The 21079-nt window shown below is 45.4% G+C and overlaps 1 protein-coding gene across 1 annotated transcript in view; it reads left to right on the forward strand.

Moving 5' to 3' along the window:
• Window positions 1–18650, forward strand: part of spata17 (spermatogenesis associated 17) — a 59324-nt gene extending 40674 nt beyond the window's left edge. The window contains exon 10 of the mRNA XM_064955656.1: window positions 18136–18650. Coding sequence (XP_064811728.1) covers window positions 18136–18216 — 81 coding nt within the window. The 3' untranslated portion in view covers window positions 18217–18650. The remainder of the gene's footprint in view (window positions 1–18135) is intronic.
• Window positions 18651–21079: the final 2429 nt, after the last annotated feature.

Here is a 21079-nt window from a genome sequence, read left to right on the forward strand (position 1 = left end):
GGTTTGGGAATCGCTTCCTTTTAGGTGGTTATAGAATTTAACAGCTCTTTTCTGGATTTTGATAATTAGTGGGTATCGGCCTAATTCTGCTCTGCATGCATTATTTGGTGTTCTACGTTGTACACGGAGGATATTTTTGCAGAATTCTGCGTGCAGAGTCTCAATTTGGTGTTTGTCCCATTTTGTGAAGTCTTGGTTGGTGAACGGACCCCAGACCTCACAACCATAAAGGGCAATGGGCACTATGACTGATTCAAGTATTTTTAGCCAAATCCTAATTGGTATGTTGAAATGTATGTTCCTTTTGATGGCATAGAATGCCCTTCTTGCCTTGTCTCTCAGATCGTTCACAGCTTTTCTGTCTCTCTCTCTGTCTCTCTATCTCTGACTCTCTCACTCTGTCTCTCACTCTGACTCTCTCTGTCTCTCTGTCTCTACTCTGTGTCTCTATCTCTCTCTGTCTCTCTCTGTCTCTCTCTCTCTCACTCTGTCTCACTCTGTCTCTCTCTCACTCTGTCTCTCTCTCACTCTGTCTCTCTCTCACTCTGTCTCTCTCTCTCACTCTGTCTCTCTCTCTCACTCTGTCTCTCTCTCTGTCTCTCTCTCTCACTCTGTCTCTCACTCTCACTCTGTCTCTCACTCTGTCTGTCTCTTTCACTCTGTCACTCTGTCTCTCACTCTGTCTCTCACTCTGTCTCTCACTCTGTCTCTGTCTCTCTCTCTGTCTCTCTGTCTCTGTCTTTCTGTCTCTCTCTCACACTCTCTGTCTGTCTGTCTGTCTGTCTGTCTGTCTGTCTGTCTGTCTGTCTGTCTGTCTCTCTCTCTCTCTCTCTGTCTCTGTCTCTGTCTCTGTCTCTCTGTCTCTCTCTCTCTCTCTCTGTCTCTCTCTCTGTCTCTCTCTCTGTCTCTCTCTCTGTCTCAATTCAATTCAAGGGGCTTTATTGGCATGGGAAACATGTGTTAACATTGCCAAAGCAAGTAAGGTAAACAATAAAAATTAACAGTAGACATCACACATACAGAAGTTTCAAAACAATAAAGACATTACAAATGTCATATTATATATATATATATATACAGTGTTACAGTATATACAGTATATACACTCTCTGTCTCTCTATCTCTGACTCTCTCACTCTGTCTCTCACTCTGTCTCTCTCTGACTCTCTCACTCTGTCTCTGTCTCTCTCTCACTCTGTCCTCTCTGTCTCTCTCTCTGTCTCTCTGTCTCTCTCTCTCTCTGTCTCTCTCTCTCTGTCTCTCTCTCTCTCTCTCTCTCTCTCTCTCTCTCGATTCAATTAAATTAAATTGCCTTTATTGGCATGGGAAACATGTTTACATTGCCAAAGCAAGTGAAATGGATAAACTCAAGTGAAATAAACAATATTCTCTCTCTCTATCTCCCTCTCGCCCGGTCTGTTCTCTCTAACTTTAGAGGTGACTGGGGGAGTGTGTGTTTCTGTTTGTTGTTGTTGTTGTTATTGTGAGCCCACAGGCTGGCCCGATCAGTTAGCCTGCTGGAGAGCTAGCACCCCACCGCTGATTAACACACACTAACACACGGCATGGAGGAGACGCAGCGCTTTGACTGGATCAGAGAGCACACACGCATGCACACACGGACACACGTGTACACGCACGCACACGCGGACGCACAAGGACACGCACACGCACGCACACACTTTTTGAATTCAGACTTTTTTGTTGTTGAGGTTTTGTAAGTGAGCACAACCACAGACCACTGTTCCGACAGACTGTGTTTGTTGTGAATGTGACCACATAGCTGGCTACTTGGAGGTCTAGCTTGTAATATTTTAGTCACACTGTCTCTCGCTTCAGTTGTGTTGCAACGAAATCCTGTTTCCCCAAAAACACAGGTACAATCATGGTAAGTACTCAATGTGAATGTACAGCAGTGTATGACTCAACTGCACATACAGTATGAAGCTATCATAGAAACACATGGCTCACACTTGGCCGTTTGGTCTGGCCATTGGAGGCCTACTCTGGTCAGATTGTGTTCTCTGATACTCTCTGAGGAAAACTCAACAGTCCTATTTCACCCAGACAGAGGAAGTGAAGATACCACTCACAGTTTAATCAGAAACCACCAAGTCATTACCTCACTCCAGTCTGCCTCTACTTCTACCTCTTATGGAAAAGGGCTTTTTTTGACTCCTTCATTTCTCAGCAGGGAAGCTTTTTTCCCATGATGATGATGATCCCAAGCTGGGAAACATAAATTGATTCTAAAGAGGAAATTAGATGGTGCTTATTACACTGTCTAACTAGTAATCCTCTGTCATTCGTCTGGCGTGTGATGAATGTCCTGCTTTTTGCCTACCTCTCCTGCTTACCAATGAGGTGGCGTCAGAGAGAGCCTGCGCGCACACACACACACAGTGATGCTTTCATACACACAGTGAAACAGACACTCGCACGCACACACACACACACCTACCTGGCTGTCTAATGAATCTCTATCGGCCTGCGCTCCTCTCCCATTGACTGAGGAGAAGATAATGATGGATATGGTGATTTTCAAGTGCATTTCTGATTAAATTATACCCATTTTTCTATTCTCTCTCTCTCGCTCTCTCTTTATTCTTACTACCTCTTCTCTGTGTGTGTGTGTGTGCTTGCATGTGCGTGCATGCATTCGCACGTCTCTCTTTGTGTGTGTATTAGTGCATGTGTGTGACACACACACACACACAAACCTTGATCAGTGTTATTTCCCCAGATTAGCATGCGTTAACCCAGGGAGCAGGCAGGCAGGGTGATTTATCTGAATGCAGCAGGTAGATAAAAGAGGAGATGCAGCAGGATTACAGCAGATCCACTGTGGCTCTGTCTACAGTATCTCTGATACATGGCTAGTGACCTTTACACCTACACATTCTATAGCACTCACCCCACTAACTCACCCCACAAACTCACCCTACTAACTCACCCTAATAACTCACAGTACTAACTCACCCTACTAACTCACCCTAATAACTCACAGTACTAACTCACCCTACTAACTCACCCTAATAACTCACAGTACTAACTCACCCTACTAACTCACCCCACTAACTCACCCCACAAACTCACCCTACTAACTCACCCTAATAACTCACAGTACTAACTCACCCTACTAACTCACCCTACTAACTCACCCCACTAACTCACCCTACTAACTCACCCCACTAACTCACCCCACTAACTCACCCTACTAACTCATATCACTAACTCACCCTACTAACTCACCCCACTAACTCACCCTACTAACTCATATCACTAACTCACCCTACTAACTCACCCCACTAACTCATACCACTAAATCACCCCACTAACTCAACTTTTCTGAGAGCAACCAGGGCTGAGGAAATGACCCTGTTGGATTGAAGCTACTCTTTTGTTGGGCTCTCTTTTTTTAACATAGGTGTAGTTTGCCTAGGCTGACTGAAGCCGATTCTTCAAAATAAATCAGATTTTTAGTTGGTATTTCTATGTCAACGAACCCATTTGAACTCATTCAACAGTCTTGTATAAAAGTTATTGTTATTTTAGGGGAGCTATCCACCCCAAGCCCTCCATGTTCTGCCATATATTCATTTGTTTCTGGTATCAAAAGAAAAGGAAGAGTACTTTATTGATCCATATTCCTTTTTATTATTATTATTTTTACCTTTATTTAACCAGGCAAGTCAGTTAAGAACAAATTCTTATTTTCAATGATGGCCTGGGAACAGTGTGTTAACTGCCTGTTCAGGGGCAGAACGACAGATTTGTACCTTTTCAGCTCGGGGGTTTGAACTCGTAACCTTCTGGTTACTAGTCCAATGCTCTAACCACTAGGCTACACTACCGCCCCGCATCCATAATCCTTACAGTCCATGAAATCTTCTACTTTTTCCCAAACCCTCCTAGTCTGGGTCAGAGAGGTTGTGTGGGTGCCATTTCTCCCTTCTCTTCTCCAGTAGGATCTTCATTTGATCACTCTGTTGCAGGAGAACTTTCCTGCACTCTTCTTAGTCATTGTCTACATTGAGACCCAATCACTGGCCACTTTAATAAATAGATCACTAGTCACTTTAAACAATGCCACTTTAATGTTTACATATCTTACATTACTCATATCACATGTATATACTATATTTTATACCATCTATTGCGTCTTGCCTATGCCGCTCGGCCATCGCTCATCCATATATTTATATGTACATATTCTTATTCAGCCCTTTAGATTTGTGTGAATTAGATAGTTGTTGTGAAATTGTTAGATTACTTGTTAGATATTACTGCACTGTCGGAACTAGAAGCACAAGCATTTCACTACACTCACATTAACATCTCCTAACCATGTGTATGTGACCAATTTGATTTGATGTTCCTGCTGTAGCGAATTGGCTCCAATTTAGATCTTACATCTGTATACAGCAAAACACACTGTAATTAAAACGGCAACACACTCCATAATCTACAGACGGCACCACTGCACTCCAACAATTAAAAGGGCAAGACACTCCATGTCTCTGTTGCCTGCGGTGGAGGTTGCGTTGCCGTATGTGTGTGTGTGTGTGTGTGTGTGTGTGTGTGTGTGTGTGTGTGTGTGTGTGTGTGTGTGTGTGTGTGTGTGTGTGTGTGTGTGTGTGTGTGTGTGTGTGTGTGTGTGTGTGTGTGTGTGTGTGTCAGTGAGCACAATCTCTACCCTCTCTCATGTGGCTGTCTCACTGTTGATTGCTGCTCTGCAGTGACAGCACTCAGCTCACCTAATGACCTCTCATCCCCCTGGTGATGTTAGCCATGATGATGAGGAGGAGGGTGATGATGATGAGGAGGATGATGATTATTTCCTGTCACCGTCAGTGAAGGTCCCCAGCTCTGCCACGTCAGGCTGCTGTCACCGATATGAGATACGGATAGAAAGTCCTCTCTCTCTTTCTCTCGCTCTCTCCCCCTCGTTCTCGCCATCTCTCGCTCTCTCTCTCTTTTGCTTTCTCTCTCTCTCTCTGGTAATTAGTGTGTTTGCTCACCGCGTGTGTCACCGGCAGCAGACGGAGAGCACAACCCCTGTATCAGGCTCAGAGGGCTGCTAGAGTGGACAACCTCAACCCTGGTGTCTCCCCAAATCGCCCTCACCCCTTCAGCCCTCACCAAGCCCCCCTTCCCCCTTGCTCATCACTGTAACTCAGATGTCATCTTTCCTGATTCATTAGCTATTCCTGATATGTTTGCCCTCTCAGCATTAGGAGTGTTTTCCCTTTTTCCCGTCTCTATCACATCATTAAAATGTATGTCTAGTATTTTCCTAAATGTATATATATTGCCGTTACAGTCCTGTATATCCCCAGTCTCATACTAATGAGTACCCAGCCTCATAGCACAGCGTACCCAGCCTCATAGCACTGCGTACCCAGCCTCATAGCACTGCGTACCCAGCCTCATAGCACTGCGTACCCAGACTCATAGCAGCACCCAGCGCACCCAGCCCAGCCTGCGTACCCAGCCTCATAGCACTGCGTACCCAGCCTCATACCCAGCCTCATAGCACTGCGTACCCAGCCTCATAGCACTACGTACCCATCCTCATACTAATGAGTACCCAGCCTCATAGCATTGCGTACCCAGCCTTACCCAGCCTCATAGCACTGCGTACCCACATAGCACTGCGTACCCAGCCTCATAGCATGAGTCCCCAGCCTCATAGCACTACGTACCCATCCTCATAGCACTGCGTACCCAGCCTCATAGCACTGCGTACCCAGCCTTATACTAATGAGTCCCCAGCCTCATAGCACTGCGTACCCAGCCTCATAGCACTGCGTATCCAGCCTCATACCAATGAGTACCCAGCCTCATAGCACTGCGTACCCAGCCTCATAGCACTGCGTACCCAGCCTCATACTAATGAGTACCCAGCCTCATAGCATTGCGTACCCAGCCTCATAGCACTGCGTACCCAGCCTCATACCAATGCATACCCAGCCTCATAGCATTGCGTACCCAGCCTCATAGCACTGCGTACCCAGCCTCATACTAATGAGTACCCAGCCTCATAGCAATGCGTACCCAGGCTCATAGCACTGCGTACCCAGCCTCATACCAATGCGTACCCAGCCTCATAGATCCTATCCCCAGCTCAACTTCCATTCCCTGTCCGGGTCCCCCTGTCCTTGCCCCAGCCCCTGTTTCCAACCTCTAGCCCAGGCTCATATCCTACCTCTAACCCAATGCATCCCCAAGCCCAATCCCCAGTCCTCTCCCTGGCCTTTGATGTTGTGACATTATGCTAACGGTAGCTAGCGTTCTTACCACCAGTGCTGTCTAATGGTGGACGGTGGCTAATTACAGTGTCTAATGAAGTGCACGTAGTGGGCACGTCTGGCCGCCTCTCCTCTCCTTCCCCTCGCATTAGGCTTTCATCCATCAGCCCGCTCAACTGATGCCTCTACACCACTGCCTAGACCCACTGCCTAGTGCTAGACACAAACATTTGCACACATGCATGCGCACACAAACGCACGTGCGCTGATATAAAGACAGAAATACACGCACGCACACACATTCACACACACACAAACATAACCTGGCACATACAAATGCTCTCATATGCACACGCACACACTTTCTCACACACACACACACACACACACACACACACACACACACACACACACACACACCGTTGTTAACGTTGCTTCAGTAATTGCTTGTTTTACTCCTCTATCCTTTCTAGTCCCCCTCCAACCCCACTCCTCTTGCGCCCCCCACCCTCCCAGCCACACATTTTATTAGGGTCATAATTGTGGAGCCAGGCTCCAGGCTTGTGGCAGGACAGGACAGGACAGGACAGGGGGAAAAATGTCTCATCTGAAGATGACGATTTGCTGCGGCCTCCTCTTGTTAATTATCCTGGGCGTAATGCATCAACGTGACGTGTGTGATACACGAGCTGTGTTTAAATACCAATGATATTCATTATGAGCCATTAATAAGTAAAATAAAGTAGGCCACTGGTAAGGATGGGGAGGCGGGGAGGGTGGCAGTGTGTGTATTGTGTGTGTGTGAGCTTTGGGCTGCGCGGTACACCGTATTTTACTATATACCGGTATTGATTTGAATTTACACCTTCTATAACGGTATTTGTTTTGTTAAATGGGATACGCCGTGTGTAACGTCCATTGTTATAGTTTACTTCTCATCTCTCTCTGCTCTCTCTCCATGCGGCTTTCCACACAGACCAAGCCACGCCCCTTGTCACTTAAGGAGCGCATTTGTTTGTTCCTCGACCATGAGACTCTTGGGTTCAGTCTGCATGGTCAATGCAGCACATACAACAATGTTGATGACAACAATGCTGTTTTCACTTTGCTCGTTCTATAATGACACTATTATTTTTGTGTTTCTTACATCAGCAAACAGCTAGTTTGTCTTTTCTTAGCAAGTTGGGCCTAAATCTAGTTAGCCACTAATGTTAATTGTTAGTTAGCTGGCTAGCTAGCTAGCTAATAAATGTACTGAGTCAGAGCAAACGTAATTAGCTATACAGCCTGATAATACCAGCGATGGTGTAGACCTAAATCAGCATGTTATTTGTGCAACAGTATATACTAAATCAAAGAGGAATATGCAAAGCATGAATATGTTAGCTACATGAAGTAGCTAAGAGAAAATATTAAATAAAGCCAAAGATTATAGGGTCCCCTAGGAAACACTTATCAACACTTTGGTTCCTACCCTGTCACAGTAAGTCCTCCCTGGCATTTTCATTTGTTGTCAGAATGGCGGAATACCCATTGAAATCACTTGTATGTGTTGCCACCCTTGGCTCACGCACTACTCATAAAGCAAATATTTAAAGCAAACTTTTAATATTAAAAAACACAATACCGTCAAATACTGTCTTTACTGTCCAATTTCTTTTAAATACCGTGGTATGATATTTTGTCCATATCGTCCAGCCCAAGTTTGTGAGCGTGCGTGTGTGAGACGGTGTCTCTGTCCCGTCCATCCCCATCTGACCCCGTCCCCAGTCCTCTCTCTATCCTCTCCATGTACATTAGCATCCGGGCAGACGAAAGAGGGCTAATTCACCATAACGGTTTTAGTGCGGCGTAAAACTCCCCTACTCCTTCATTGGCAGTGTAATAAACCATTCCTCTGACATGTTCCTTCCTTCTCTTCCCCGTATATTTATCAATTAACCCCACACGTTTCTCCATTATGTCAGCATTTCCCCCTCCAGACTTGCATACTGAGTAACCAGGCAGAGACAGGAGACAGGAGACGAGGAGAGGAGAGGAAGGAGAGGCCAGAGGCGTTATAGCTGCCTGGTGCTTTACAAGGGGTCCCTCTCTGACACGGGATGCAGTTTTTATACACGCAGTGATCCGCCATCAGCAGCATGTAGAATAGATATCACAGCTTTCACTGTCATATTAAAATGGGTCCATGTAAAAACAGAGCTAACATTGTCAATCTGTGCTGAGAATATCTTCTTCATTGTGAAATTTGATCAAAAATCACTACCATATCTACCATTACCAAATATATATTTTTTAGAATGCACTTGTTTCAATTTTGTTGATATTTGAATAGGCCAGATCATCAAAATATTAACATATATTTAGGCATGGTGTTTTTGCTGCAATTAAAATGTTTTAATAATTTATAGCCCTTACTCAGCACGTCACGGTAATACACTAATAGACCCGGAGAAGATTCACCCTCAACATTTATTTTCAAGGTGAAGCATTTTATTTACTGAACAAAAGTATAAACGCAACATGCAACAATTTCAAAGATCTTACTGAGTTACAGTTCATATGAGGAAATCAGTCAAATTAAATAAATTAATTAGGCCCTAATCTATGGATTTCACATGACTGGGAATACAGATATGCAGCTGTTGTTCAATGATAACTTTAATAAATGTGCCTCACAATGGGCCTCACACTGGGCCTCACACTGGGCCTCAGGATCTATTCAAGGTACTTCTGTGTATTCCAATTGCCATCGATAAAATGCAATTGAGTTCTTGTCCGTATCTTTATGCCTGCCCATACCATACCCCCACCGCCAGCACGAGGAACAGTTCACAACGTTGACATCAGTAAACAGCTTGCCCACATGACACCATACACGTGGTCTGCGGTTGTGAGGCTGGTTGGACGTACTGACAAATTCTCTAAAACAATGTTGGAGGCGGCTTATGGTAGAGAAATTAACATTACATTCTCTGGCAACAGCTCTGGTGGACATTGCTGCAGACAGCATGCCAATTGCGTGCTCTCTCTTGTGTGACAAAACTGCACATTTTAGAGCGGCCTTTTATTGTCCCAAGTACAAGGTGCGCCTGTGTAATGATCACATGCTGTTTAATCAGCTTCTTGAAATGCCACACCTGGATTATCTTGGGCTTTTTGTGCATATGGAACATTTCTGGAATCTTTTATTTTCTGCTAATGAAACACGGGACCAACACTTTACGTGTTGCGTTTATGTTTCTGTTCAGTGTACATAAAAGCAATTTATCCCATATTCTATGGAAATCCAAATGTCTATGTATACTATTGTACGAAATACGCAAAACTAGCTGTAGAATAACCTGTGAATTCCTGAATAAAAGCTGGTTGTTGGAGGGGAAGTCATATACTTGATGTTGGAGGTATATTTAGATATGGGAGATATCTCACCCAGTGTAGATGCAAAACAGAGCCATAAGGATAAGACTAGGTGTGTTTTAATTGAGCCAGCAGGCCTGTGAGAGGGGCTATGCTCCAGTGAAGCATACAATACTAGCCTGTCTGTATCCCCTCTCCCTGGCCGGCCCTGACACACATTCTGCTGCAGCACACATCACAAGAACAGCAACATGACAGCCTTCATATGGACTGTGTCTATGATCAGAGTTCAGCAGAGAGAGAGAGGGAGAGAGACCGAGACAGAGACACAGAGAGAGAGAGAGGGAGAGAGACTGAGACAGACACACAGAGAGAGAGAGGGAGAGAGAGACGCAGAGAGAGAGAGAGACCGAGAGGGAGGGAGAGAGACCGAGAGAGAGGGAGAGAGACCGAGACAGAGAGAGAGACAGAGAGAGGGAGAGAGACCGAGACAGAGACGCAGAGATAGAGAGAGGGAGAGGGAGAGAGAGACGCAGAGAGACAGAGAGGGAGGGAGAGAGAGAGAGGAAGAGAGACCGAGACAGAGAGAGAGAGAGACAGAGAGAGAGACACAGAGAGAGAGAGAGAGACAGAGAGAGAGGGAGAGAGACAGGGAGAGAGAGAGAGAGAGGGAGAGAGAGAGAGACAGAGAGAGAGGGAGAGAGACAGAGGCAGAGAGACAGAGAGAGAGAGAGAAAAAATGTAGATGCTGTTTTAGTTCTAGACATGCAGGATGTTGTGGACAGGATACACATATGCATACACGCACACACACACACACACATTAAATACACAAGCCTGCATAAGCACACATATTAAGAAAGTCTATGCAGGTACAAACACACGTACACACTTCTGAACACTCAAGGAGAAAAGACAGTACATCCATGTCACAATAAACAGAAAACAAACCATGTTTCATGTATTTGCTGCGTTGCTTGCGTATTTGTTCTCTTTTAAAGCACTCATTAATTGTGTCAATTTTTTCCTGTGTCATAAGGGCACAAGATGAGAGTGTTGCTATCATTGTGGCATCCTATATTTCCCACTTTTAGATATTACAATAAATGTACTATTACTAGTGATGGGGGAAAAATTGATGCGATTTACATTTCGGGATATTATTTTTGCACCTGCATGAAAACTTCACAGCATGTTCCCCATCTTCTTGTTAAAAAGGGAGGCCATTTGTTTTCACCAGTTATTTCCATGACTGATCAACACTCGTTTTCTCATGGCTCTCTCTCTCTTTTCCTTCCGCAGCAGACAAATGGTGAGCAATAATTATTGGAACATCGAATCGCAATAAAATCGCAGTATCAACTCACAATACTGTACATATAGAATTGTGAGAATCGTAATGCAGTAAGTATCGTGATATCCCTGGTAATTCCCAGCCTGGTAAACATTGCTGTTGTTTTAGTGTGTGACCAGAATCCTGTTGAACCTGTGTCTTCCGTATGGTAGAGTGGAATGAGATTTGATCACACACACACACATACTGACACACGGCACTAGGGGGGAAGCAATCGCAAACACTTACAGCTGCAAATGGCCATTGTGTCATGCTAAAAGGTGTGTTGACGAATGAGGCCGCTAACCCTGGCTGAGAGAGCCCAGCGTTGGGATTAGATGGAGACGGCTGATCACATCGCCTCCGCTGCCGCCTGCTTTGCATGGGAATTGTGCATATTTAATCTGTGTGTTGCGGACGGGCGGTTAGACAGGCGTGTTGCGCCCAGACCAAGCCGTCTCTCTGTTTCTCATTGCAGCGCTAACTGTCTGTCTGTGGATCTGTCCCTAATAACGCCCCAGCAACCAGCCATCACATCACGGAGGGTACACTCTTAGAAAATAGGTTTCCGAAAGGGTTATTCGGCTGTCCCCATAGGAGAACCCCTTTTTGGTTCCAGGTAGAACCATCTGTGTGAAGGGCTCAAAAAGGTTCTACGTGGAACCAAAATGGTTCTACCTGGAGCCAAAAATAGTTATTCAAAGAGTTCTCTTATGGGGACAGCCTGAAGAGCCCTTTTAGGTTCTAGAGAGCAGCTTTTGCTCTCAGAGTGTAGCTTTAGCTTCAGTAGACCAGTAAAGCACGTTTGTCGATGTTGAGATCAGCTGGGATGCTCACATTGGACAACACAGTGTTAATCTAGACCACACAGCTAACATAAAGAGTGGCCTGATTTTGTGGAGGAATTAGGCTTGTCAAAGATTTAACCAGTGAAAACATCAGTAGCACATTTCATGTGGAAATAAGGGCGAACAGGCTTTACAATGAGTGAATAGGCTTAATGTGACTGGGATTGTTATTTGCAATGTGTTTGTAGACGTGCGCCTTGGTCCGAGATGGTAACTTAAGTTTAGTATTCTGTTTCAGTCTGCTCATTAATGTGATCGTGTGTCAGTGAACACAACTCTATCAATCCTATCCGTCTCTCTTCCTCCCTCTCTCATCTCGTTCTTATCCGTCTTACACTTCTGTTGGGGGGGGGGATTACAATGAGTGCTCTTTTTATTTCCGCCCTTCTTCGCCTTCTCATCTCTCTTCTTCTTCCTCTCTCTTCTACTTCCTCTCTCTTCTTCTTCTTTCACTTCTTCAGAGGACTTTGTTTTCTCATGCATCTCATATATTACGGAATACCAACACAAAAAAAACAAGTGGGTGTGTGTGTTTTTTTTTTTGTGTGGGTTTTTTTTTACGAAGGCCCCTCGCTGTGCGTGTAATTTCTTGTTTGTGTGGCGCTCCGTCGTGTCGCTCCTCGCCTCGCTCGGCCCTCTGCGAAACCCTCTGGTGTGGACGAGAGAGAGGGAGAGAAAAAAAAGAGAGAGAAAAATGCAGGATGATAACAAAGGCAGCTCGGATTTCACAAACGCATATTTCATCAATCATGTGAATACGTGTGAGTGATTATGCATAGCCGTGGCAGGGTTAGGCCTGATTACCATGCACCATAAAGGCTGCTTTCTTATCTCATACACACTGATTAGTTTCTGTCTGCAGATAGCCTCTACCCTCCTCTACACACACACACACACACACACACACACACACACACACACACACACTTGCTAAAGCCAGTGAAATAGACTCATTTCCCTGAAATGACGTCCCACTCTCCCAGCCTCGGATGAGATAGATGTAGATCCAGGGAAAGGCCTAATTCAGGTTTAGTTAAGCAGGAACTAGGAGATGAGATATAGATTAACCTTGGATTACAGCCCTCTGAACTACACACTCTGAGAACTTTGTTAAATGAGCCTTAGCTATATCCAAGGCTAGGTTAACACATGTCCATGATAACCAAATTAAATCAGCCATTTACCACAAGAGCAACCTTAATCTGGAGCTGGTTGGTTTTGGTAGAATGACCTGTATTTTAGTCATGTACACTGTACACATTTGATGGCCACACAGGAACCATTGTCATGCACTGAACTGAACTTGATCCGTTTTTCCGTCCAGACGTTCATTTTGTTTTAAGGCCTCTCAACATTCTGCGGTCGATCCGAGAGCTGTGTTATGTCACTGCTTAACGGAGAAATGTTCTGAGAACGCCCCGTGCATTATGCTCAAAAGAATGTGTCGTCTTTTCTATATTGTGTCACGTTGGTCTCACAGTGTCCTGGACATGCTTGACAATCAGACAGAGAGAGAGAGAGAGAGAGAAAAGAGAGAGATGTAGAGGGAAAGAGAGAGAGAAGAGAGGGATGAAGAGGGAGAGAGAGAGAGAAGAGAGGGATGAAGAGGGAGAGGTCGAGGCAGAATTAGCCATGTATGAAAGGCCTCAGTCCCAGCCTCAACCAGGAAATTAGAAATTACTCTGTCAACTCTCTCTCTCTCTCTCTCTCCCTCTCCTCTCTCTCTCTCTCTCTCTCTCTCTCTCTCTCTCTCTCTGAGTGGTTGAAGTAAAGTAACTCATTTTGGCTGGGCCGGGGCTGGTGTCAGGGTGTCTGAATGCTAGAAGTGTGCGGAACGCATTAGGACTTGACAGGGCCCTTCGTGAAATAAGTGAAATTAATGGAGCTCTTTTCATGTTGGACAAGGCCGCGGCACCCCTTTCACGCCGCTTACAGTCACCGAAAGTCAATAGTTTTTTATTACTCCTCAGGTCGACCTACATTCCACACTACAAGTGCTAGACCCACTAATTGGTTTCAGTTTGTGGAAAGGGAGAGAGAGAGAGAAAAAACTTCAACCCAAAGAACACTGAAGCAAATAAATCAATCTCATATTTTTTCCCCTGTCTTTTCTCATTGAGTTGGAGGGAGAGAGGAGGGGGAGGGAGCTCGGGAGGGATCGAGTGAAAGAGAGGATAAATGCTTGGTTAGAGCACTGGTCCCGTGAGGTAACAATATCTAGGGTGTTAATGGAGGGGTCTGGTTAAAGTGCTCTGGACTGATGAGGTGACCTAAACCTATGGGTTTCCGTTCCAGTACGTCAGGGCTTTACCTCAGGCTCACACGAACGTGAAGTCCTTTGAAAAACAATAAATAATCATTATTCATCATTTCAAAATATGCTGTTACCGTGGTATTAGCATTTAGCCCTCATTAGGCTACACCACCTATCCTCTGCCAAACCAAAATCAACACAGAGAAGTACAGGCAGTGAATGACAAAATGACTGAAATTCGGGGACTTGAAGAGTTGAATCGAAATCCAATTCAGGATAACTGTCATTCATTTTCAATGAATATTTAAGTGTTTTAAGTGCCCCAACCCAGAATAGGACAATGCAAGTTAAAGCCGTGTACTAAAGCCTTTTGTAGTAGTGATTTATCAGCTGTGTTCCAGTGTGCGGTCAGTTCTTCAGCTGGACAGACAGACAGTGTCAAGCTAAACTAAACTGAAGTGACAGTGGTTAGCCTCTTCAAGAAATGCCACCACAGCCACAAATTGATATGACACTTTGACCCCCCCCCCCCTCCCCCTATGTTTGTGTTGCATTCCAGGAGCGTTGCTGTGTCTCTCTTCCTACTTTCACAGCTCTGGTGGCTGTGTGTGTGTGTGTGTGTGTGTGTGTGTGTGTGTGTGTGTGTGTGTGTGTGTGTGTGTGTGTGTGTGTGTGTGTGTGTGTGTGTGTGTGTGTGTGTGTGTGTGTGTGTGTGTGTGTGTGTGTGTGTGTGTGTGTGTGTGTGTGTGTGTGTGTGTGTGTGTGTGTGTGTGAGGGATCGGGGCACCCGGGTGCAAAGGAAGCTGTCACATGAAGCTCCAGTCATGGTCCTCTCTGCCTTCTGCCTCAGCCTGACAAGTCCCTGCCTACTACCCACAGGTTACCACACCACAGAGAGATGGGGCCACGCACACGCACTGACACACTCTCTCCACCGACACACACGCATCCACATGGCACAAATCTCCACACACACTGACATGAGGTCTACTGCACCCCATCCAAACGCACATTAAACACATTACCGTAGTGCCCCCTAAACTGGCAACTTTGGTCAGCTTCACACATCACAAGTAACGGGAACAAAATCCACTTAGTAATCTAGTGATTGACCTTTCAGAGCCCAAAGTTAGTCAAAGATCACATCGTGCTACGAGCCAAGACTTGGGTGTGTTTCTGATGTCTAAGGGATTTTGACTGAGAGATCTGTCTTAGATGTTTTCACTGTGTGATCAGTTTGCAGAGGATATATGTATTTGTTGGTGACAGCATGCGCGCGTGCGTGTGTGTGTGTGCACATGTGTGTGTGTGTTTGTGTGTGTGCGCACTGCTCTTCCGTCGTTAGTGTCAGTGTGCGGAGGGGGGCTCCTGTTTACAAGGACATGCTTGTCCCCGCCCCCCAGGCGTCGGTCGGCATGGCGATGATTGTCATGGCGATGGAGTGTGAGTGACAGGGCGATCACATGTTTACCCCAAGAGCAGGAAGTACACAGCGCCCCAGTCTCTGACATTAGTTTGTCCTTCCTCAACTTCTACTAACTACATATAGAAATAAATAACTAAACCCCTTCCCTCCCTTTCTCTCTCCCTCCTTCCCTTAGCGGCCAGCTCTAATTCCGAGGCGCCACTTTGTTCTGGGTTGTGGCCGCTGCCGTGCTGCAAAGGTTGCTGGGTAATCACAGGGCGTGGACGAGGGGGTCAGAGTTCACACCAGGTCACTCTCTGGTGTGTGTGTGTGTATGTGTGTGGAGGCGGGGGATGGCATAGACATCAGACCACACACACACAAATGCACACACGCAGTCACTACACAGGAACACACATACACATACATATATATATATTTATATATATACCTACACACACTCTCACAGTCACCTACAGACACGTACAACTACACATACACACACTTACCTGGCAGTGTGGCGTTCCCTAGCATGTAGGCCAGTTGTAAAGTGGGCTCAGGCCCAGCTATAAATACCCCGGCAGCCTTTTCTGCAGCGCAGCAGAAAAGGAGGTCAGGGTTTGAGCGGAGACTCTGCATTCATCATTAGCGGGCTGCCGCTGCCGGTAATTCGCCCGTTACAGCCGTGATTAAGGGCCCGGTTAGTTTCAGCAGCCGCTCCACTCTGCTACCGTTCCTCACCGACCATAGCGCCATCGACCGCCAGAGGTTACGGCCATGTTACGGTTCTGCTCCTACAGGAACACGCGGTCGCATGGTCAGAGAGATGTAGAGAGCGAGAGACAGATTGTATCGGTGTGTGTGTGTGTATGTGTATGCGTGAGTGTCTATGTGTGCAAGGTTGGGTTGGGTAGGTTACTTTCTAAATGTAATCTATTACAGTTACTACAAAATTATAATCAGTGACGCAACTTTGGGATTACCCAAGCTCAGTAACGTAATTTAATTACTTTCAGTAACTTTTATATTACTTTCCCCTTAAGAGGCATTAGAAGAAGACAAAAATGAATATTACCATTTGAACGACATCTATTGCAGGAAAAAAATGTACATAGCCATATATGGATGTTAAATTTAACTTTATGGGTTGGTTATGTAGGTTTCTTGTAACCCATCGCTTTCTACTACATTGAATAATACAATTAGGCTATATTTGATTTAGGTTTATTAGGATCCCCATTAGGGACAACTAGTCTTACCGGGGTCCGACACATAACCAAAAATACATTACAGACAAAACACTTTACAATTTACATACATTTAAAAACATTAACAGGTTGTGTGTGTGTGTGTGTGTGTGTGTGTGTGTGTGTGTGTGTGTGTGTGTGTGTGTGTGTGTGTGTGTGTGTGCATCTATCAGTTCCACATACATGTCATTACATAAACACAACAAATAGGTCACATGGGGGAGAGGCGTTGTGCCGTGAGGTGTTGCTTTATTTGGTTCCAAAAGGATTCTTCGGCTGTCCCCACAGGAGAACCTATTTTTGGTCCCAGGTAGAACCCTTTTTGGGTTCCATATAGAACCCTCTGTTGAAGGGGTTCAACCTGGAACCAAAAAGGGTTCTTCAGAGGGTTCTCCTATGGGGACAGCTGAAGAACCCTTTGACAGTACGTTCTAGATAGCACCTTTTGTTTTTCTAAAAGTGCCGTATGTGAAGAATGCACATCAAATGCTGCGTTTACAATAGGCCTATTGTTTACCTTTGTGTTTGGTGACTCTTTGATGTCTCGATAAGCTGTTGAAGTCTAGCGAAAGTGTGCGAGTTTGAGCATGTTCGTTAGGCCTATGGACATTTTCTTTATCAGCACGAAGGAGATTGACCAACCGAAGTCCCACTCGTGGCCGTCTTAAATGAAACTTGCTGTTGACGTTATGGAGGACAATACCACTGAAGAGTTTAGAAGGGAGGAACTCCCTCAAACGTTTATTCCATAGGCTGTGATCTGTACTATGCAGCTGTTGCAAGAGCAAATTTTTCACTGGCTGTCCACAGGTCGCAAAAACAATGACAGGCAGTTTAAAATAATTGAAAAGTAATCGTCGAAGTAATCATCTACTTTTTCAAAAGTATTTGTAATCTGATTGTAATATATGCGCTGGTAACGTAGCAGATTCTAGTTGTGTTTTTTTTGTAATCTATTACATGTCACAGATTCCATGGAATCCATTACTCCCCAACCCTGTATGTGTGTGTGCATGAAGTTATTTTCCTGAGTCTGTGTGTGTGTAGTTATTGTGTTCTGTGTTGGGTTGTTGGGGTGTTGTAGCAGTACGTCCATGTCCTCTGTGAGAGGCTTGGGGGGCCGATGACAGGCCTGTCACAATCACTCATGAAAAGAGCATTCACTGCCGAAGACACACACACACACACACACAGGCTTTATGAGGAGAACATGCTGTATGGGGACTTAATGCTTCATTGAATATGTTTCTGAATAATGACAGATTTATGTTATTTCCCAGTTTGACATCTCTCATAGCAGCTCCTCGATGACGACCGCTAAAACCGGAAGTTAGTAACTTTGTGTTTCCTCTCTCTCTTTCTCTCTCTCTCTTCTCTTTCTCTTTCTCCATCTCTCTTTCTTTCTCTCTCTCTCTCTCTCTCTCTCTCTCTCTCCAGCCATTCAAGACAGTCTTCACCACTTGTCATGTGTTTGATAAATTTGGACGCCTCTACTCCAACGCTGGGAAGATTGTATGAAACTATCGTTCAGTAAGAAAATTCAACTCAACATTATCACTGAGAAGTGTGGACTTGTATTGGTAACTGTATTCCCTTGTATCCCTTTTCGTTTGTGTGTCTTACTGTATATGGACGGAAATTCACAAAGTTAATTAAATTCACGGTCACAAGAAATGTGCCATAATGTTATGATGAGCATTTTCTTCAACCTATGTTCAAGTTTAACTTAACCTATAATTATGCCATGCATTTTATACAGTCGCAATGTAATCACACACACACACACACACACTCTCTCTTCCAAGAAACGCCTCATTCTGTCAACCGCCATCCCAACACACAAACACACACAGCACATGAGCACATAAAGCCGACTCCCTCATCCCTCTGCTCATTCTTCCCATCCTGGAATCAGGCTAATGGGGACACTTTCCCACAGAGCGGGGCCACACTCGGCGGCCCAAAATAAATGTGCTTTCATTTGAGAGAGTGGAGCAACTCATCTGCCTATAGCTCCCTGATTTCATTTCCACACCTCATACTGAGTGCTTTGTTCTGTCTGGGCGGGTGTGTTGTCTGGTGATGAGTCCAGGGCACCAGTGTGTCATCTGGAGATTCAGTAGAGGGATTGTTGTGCTCTGGCCTAGTCCATCACTTCCCAATAACTCAGCCTGTGCTGACTGTGTGTGTGTGTGTGTGTGTGTGTGTGTGTGTGTGTGTGTGTGTGTGTGTGTGTGTGTGTGTGTGTGTGTGTGTGTGTGTGTGTGTGTGTGTGTGTGTGTGTGTGTGTGTGTGTGTGTGTGTGTGTGTGTGTGTGTGTGTGTCTTTATATGTGGACGTGCACGAGTGTGAAGTCCAAGCACGCTGGTTTTGGGGGGGGGGGGTCTATTTTCTGTGTGTGTGTATCAGGGAGGGGGGTGTAGGGATACGGGGTCAGGGGTGTGACAGGGGAGTGACGGGCTGTCTCAGCACACTGCAGCCTCACAGCAGGAGAACGTCAGAGACACACACACACACGTTCCTGACACACCTGACCTTCCAGTCCACACACATATGCACACCCTTCCTGCCCACCACCCCACCTGCCCGTCCCACCTGTCGGACACATTCAGTTTCTAAAGTGTTTGTTAAAGTGATGCTCCAGAACGTTTGTGTAATTTCAGCCGGTAGTTTTAAAAGTGGTGCTCACGAGCCAAAACGGGCACCCCGTTTTTAGTGTGCTACGTCATCCAATGCTGTACTACGTCATCCGTTCTTGTTGTTGTTGTGAAATCCGTACGATATGTTATGAATCCAATTCATGCAAATATGTTATTCATTTGTTGTGTGTAAGATCATCTTTAAGGGTTTGTAAGTGGTTTGTGGTCTGTTGATAATCTGTTGATAATCTGTTAATAATCTGTTGATTATTACAACGACACAGAGTTACACATGGAGTAAAACAAACAGACAGTCAATAATACAGTAGAAACAAGTCTATATACGATGTGAGCAAATGAGGTGAGATAAGGGAGGTAAAGGCAAAAAATGTACATTTTTTTTAAATAGATGAACATCTATTTTTTGCCTCCTTTAATTCTGTGTGGTTACAGGTTTATAACATAAACAACTCAAAGTTTAAGAGTTTAGGCATCGTTTCAGCGTGGTTAGGGTTAGGGCTATGGTTTGAGAAACGCTTAAAACAAAATAATTAAAAATGACTCGCTCTTACGAGTATCATCAATTATTCTCACGTCATTACTCAAGTGTTGCCGCCAGCGGTGGTGCAGTGGTCTGAGCAGCAGGCTTTGGCTCTGAGCATCACCAGTTCACACCCGGTGCTGGGGTAGGAGTCTTTATTATTGTTCTGTGAGTGCAGAGGAAGTGGATATATCCACGTTCTCAGGATCTTTTCAAACTTCCGGAATCCAAGTCTATTTTCGGTGATCAGGCTGGGTCGAGGAGGGTAAAGGGCGGGTCGAGGAGGGTAAAGGGCGGGTCGAGGAGGGGATGAGATCATTGTCATGCTGGGTCATTTGCATGCCCTCCTCTGGTCTCCATCGAGCTGTCAGTAACAGCTGCCAGACCTGGCAGATAGGAGGCGCAGCACGCTCACACACACACACACACACACACACACACACACACACACACAATCACATTCCCTGACACACTGACACGCACTCAGTCAAATCCCATCTTGATATCCAAGCAGGAATGACCTGTACATTTATCTTAACCCAGGTGGACATGTTTTTGAGATTTGTATATGTGACAGTATGTGTATTTGACCCCAGTCTGGCTTATAAAGCAGCTAATGGATGGGTGTTGATCAGACAGCATCCAGGCCCCAGCGTCTCAGTCTCCATAGAAAGCACTTAGCAGGTTTGTGTGGAGCAATGTGAATGACTTTGGACCGTTTTTAAAAGTCTCTCTCTCCTCTCGCTATCTTCTCCCTCCCTCCCTCTCTCTCTCTCTCCCTCTCTCTCTCTCTCCCTCTCTCCCTCTCTCTCTTCCTCTTCCTCTCTCTCTCTCTCTCTCTCTCTCTCTCTCTCTCTCTCTCTCTCTCCCCTCCCTCCCTCTCTCTTCTCTTTCCCTTCTTCTCTCTCCCAAGTCCCTCACAGTCCCTTGGGTCTGTGGTAGACTGTGAGGGGAGAGATGGAGCGTTTTGTAATGGTCTCTTAATGGACGTGTAGACAGAAACATTAGGGTGGGTAGTACCAGGCAGCGGGCACAGACGAGCTGGCTGCCAGATGCCAGACCAGATGTGGGTGAGCTGAGGATCACTCACGCTCTCGTTTGTAATTACATTTCTCATGCGGATACAGCCCAGGCGTTGCGATGCTCTCTCTCTCTCTCTCTCTCTCTCTCTCTATCCTCCTCTGTCGCATGCCTCTCCTCC

This window comes from Oncorhynchus masou, chromosome 32 (assembly GCF_036934945.1).
Source record: "Oncorhynchus masou masou isolate Uvic2021 chromosome 32, UVic_Omas_1.1, whole genome shotgun sequence".
In the NCBI taxonomy this organism is placed as follows: Eukaryota; Metazoa; Chordata; class Actinopteri; order Salmoniformes; family Salmonidae; genus Oncorhynchus; species Oncorhynchus masou.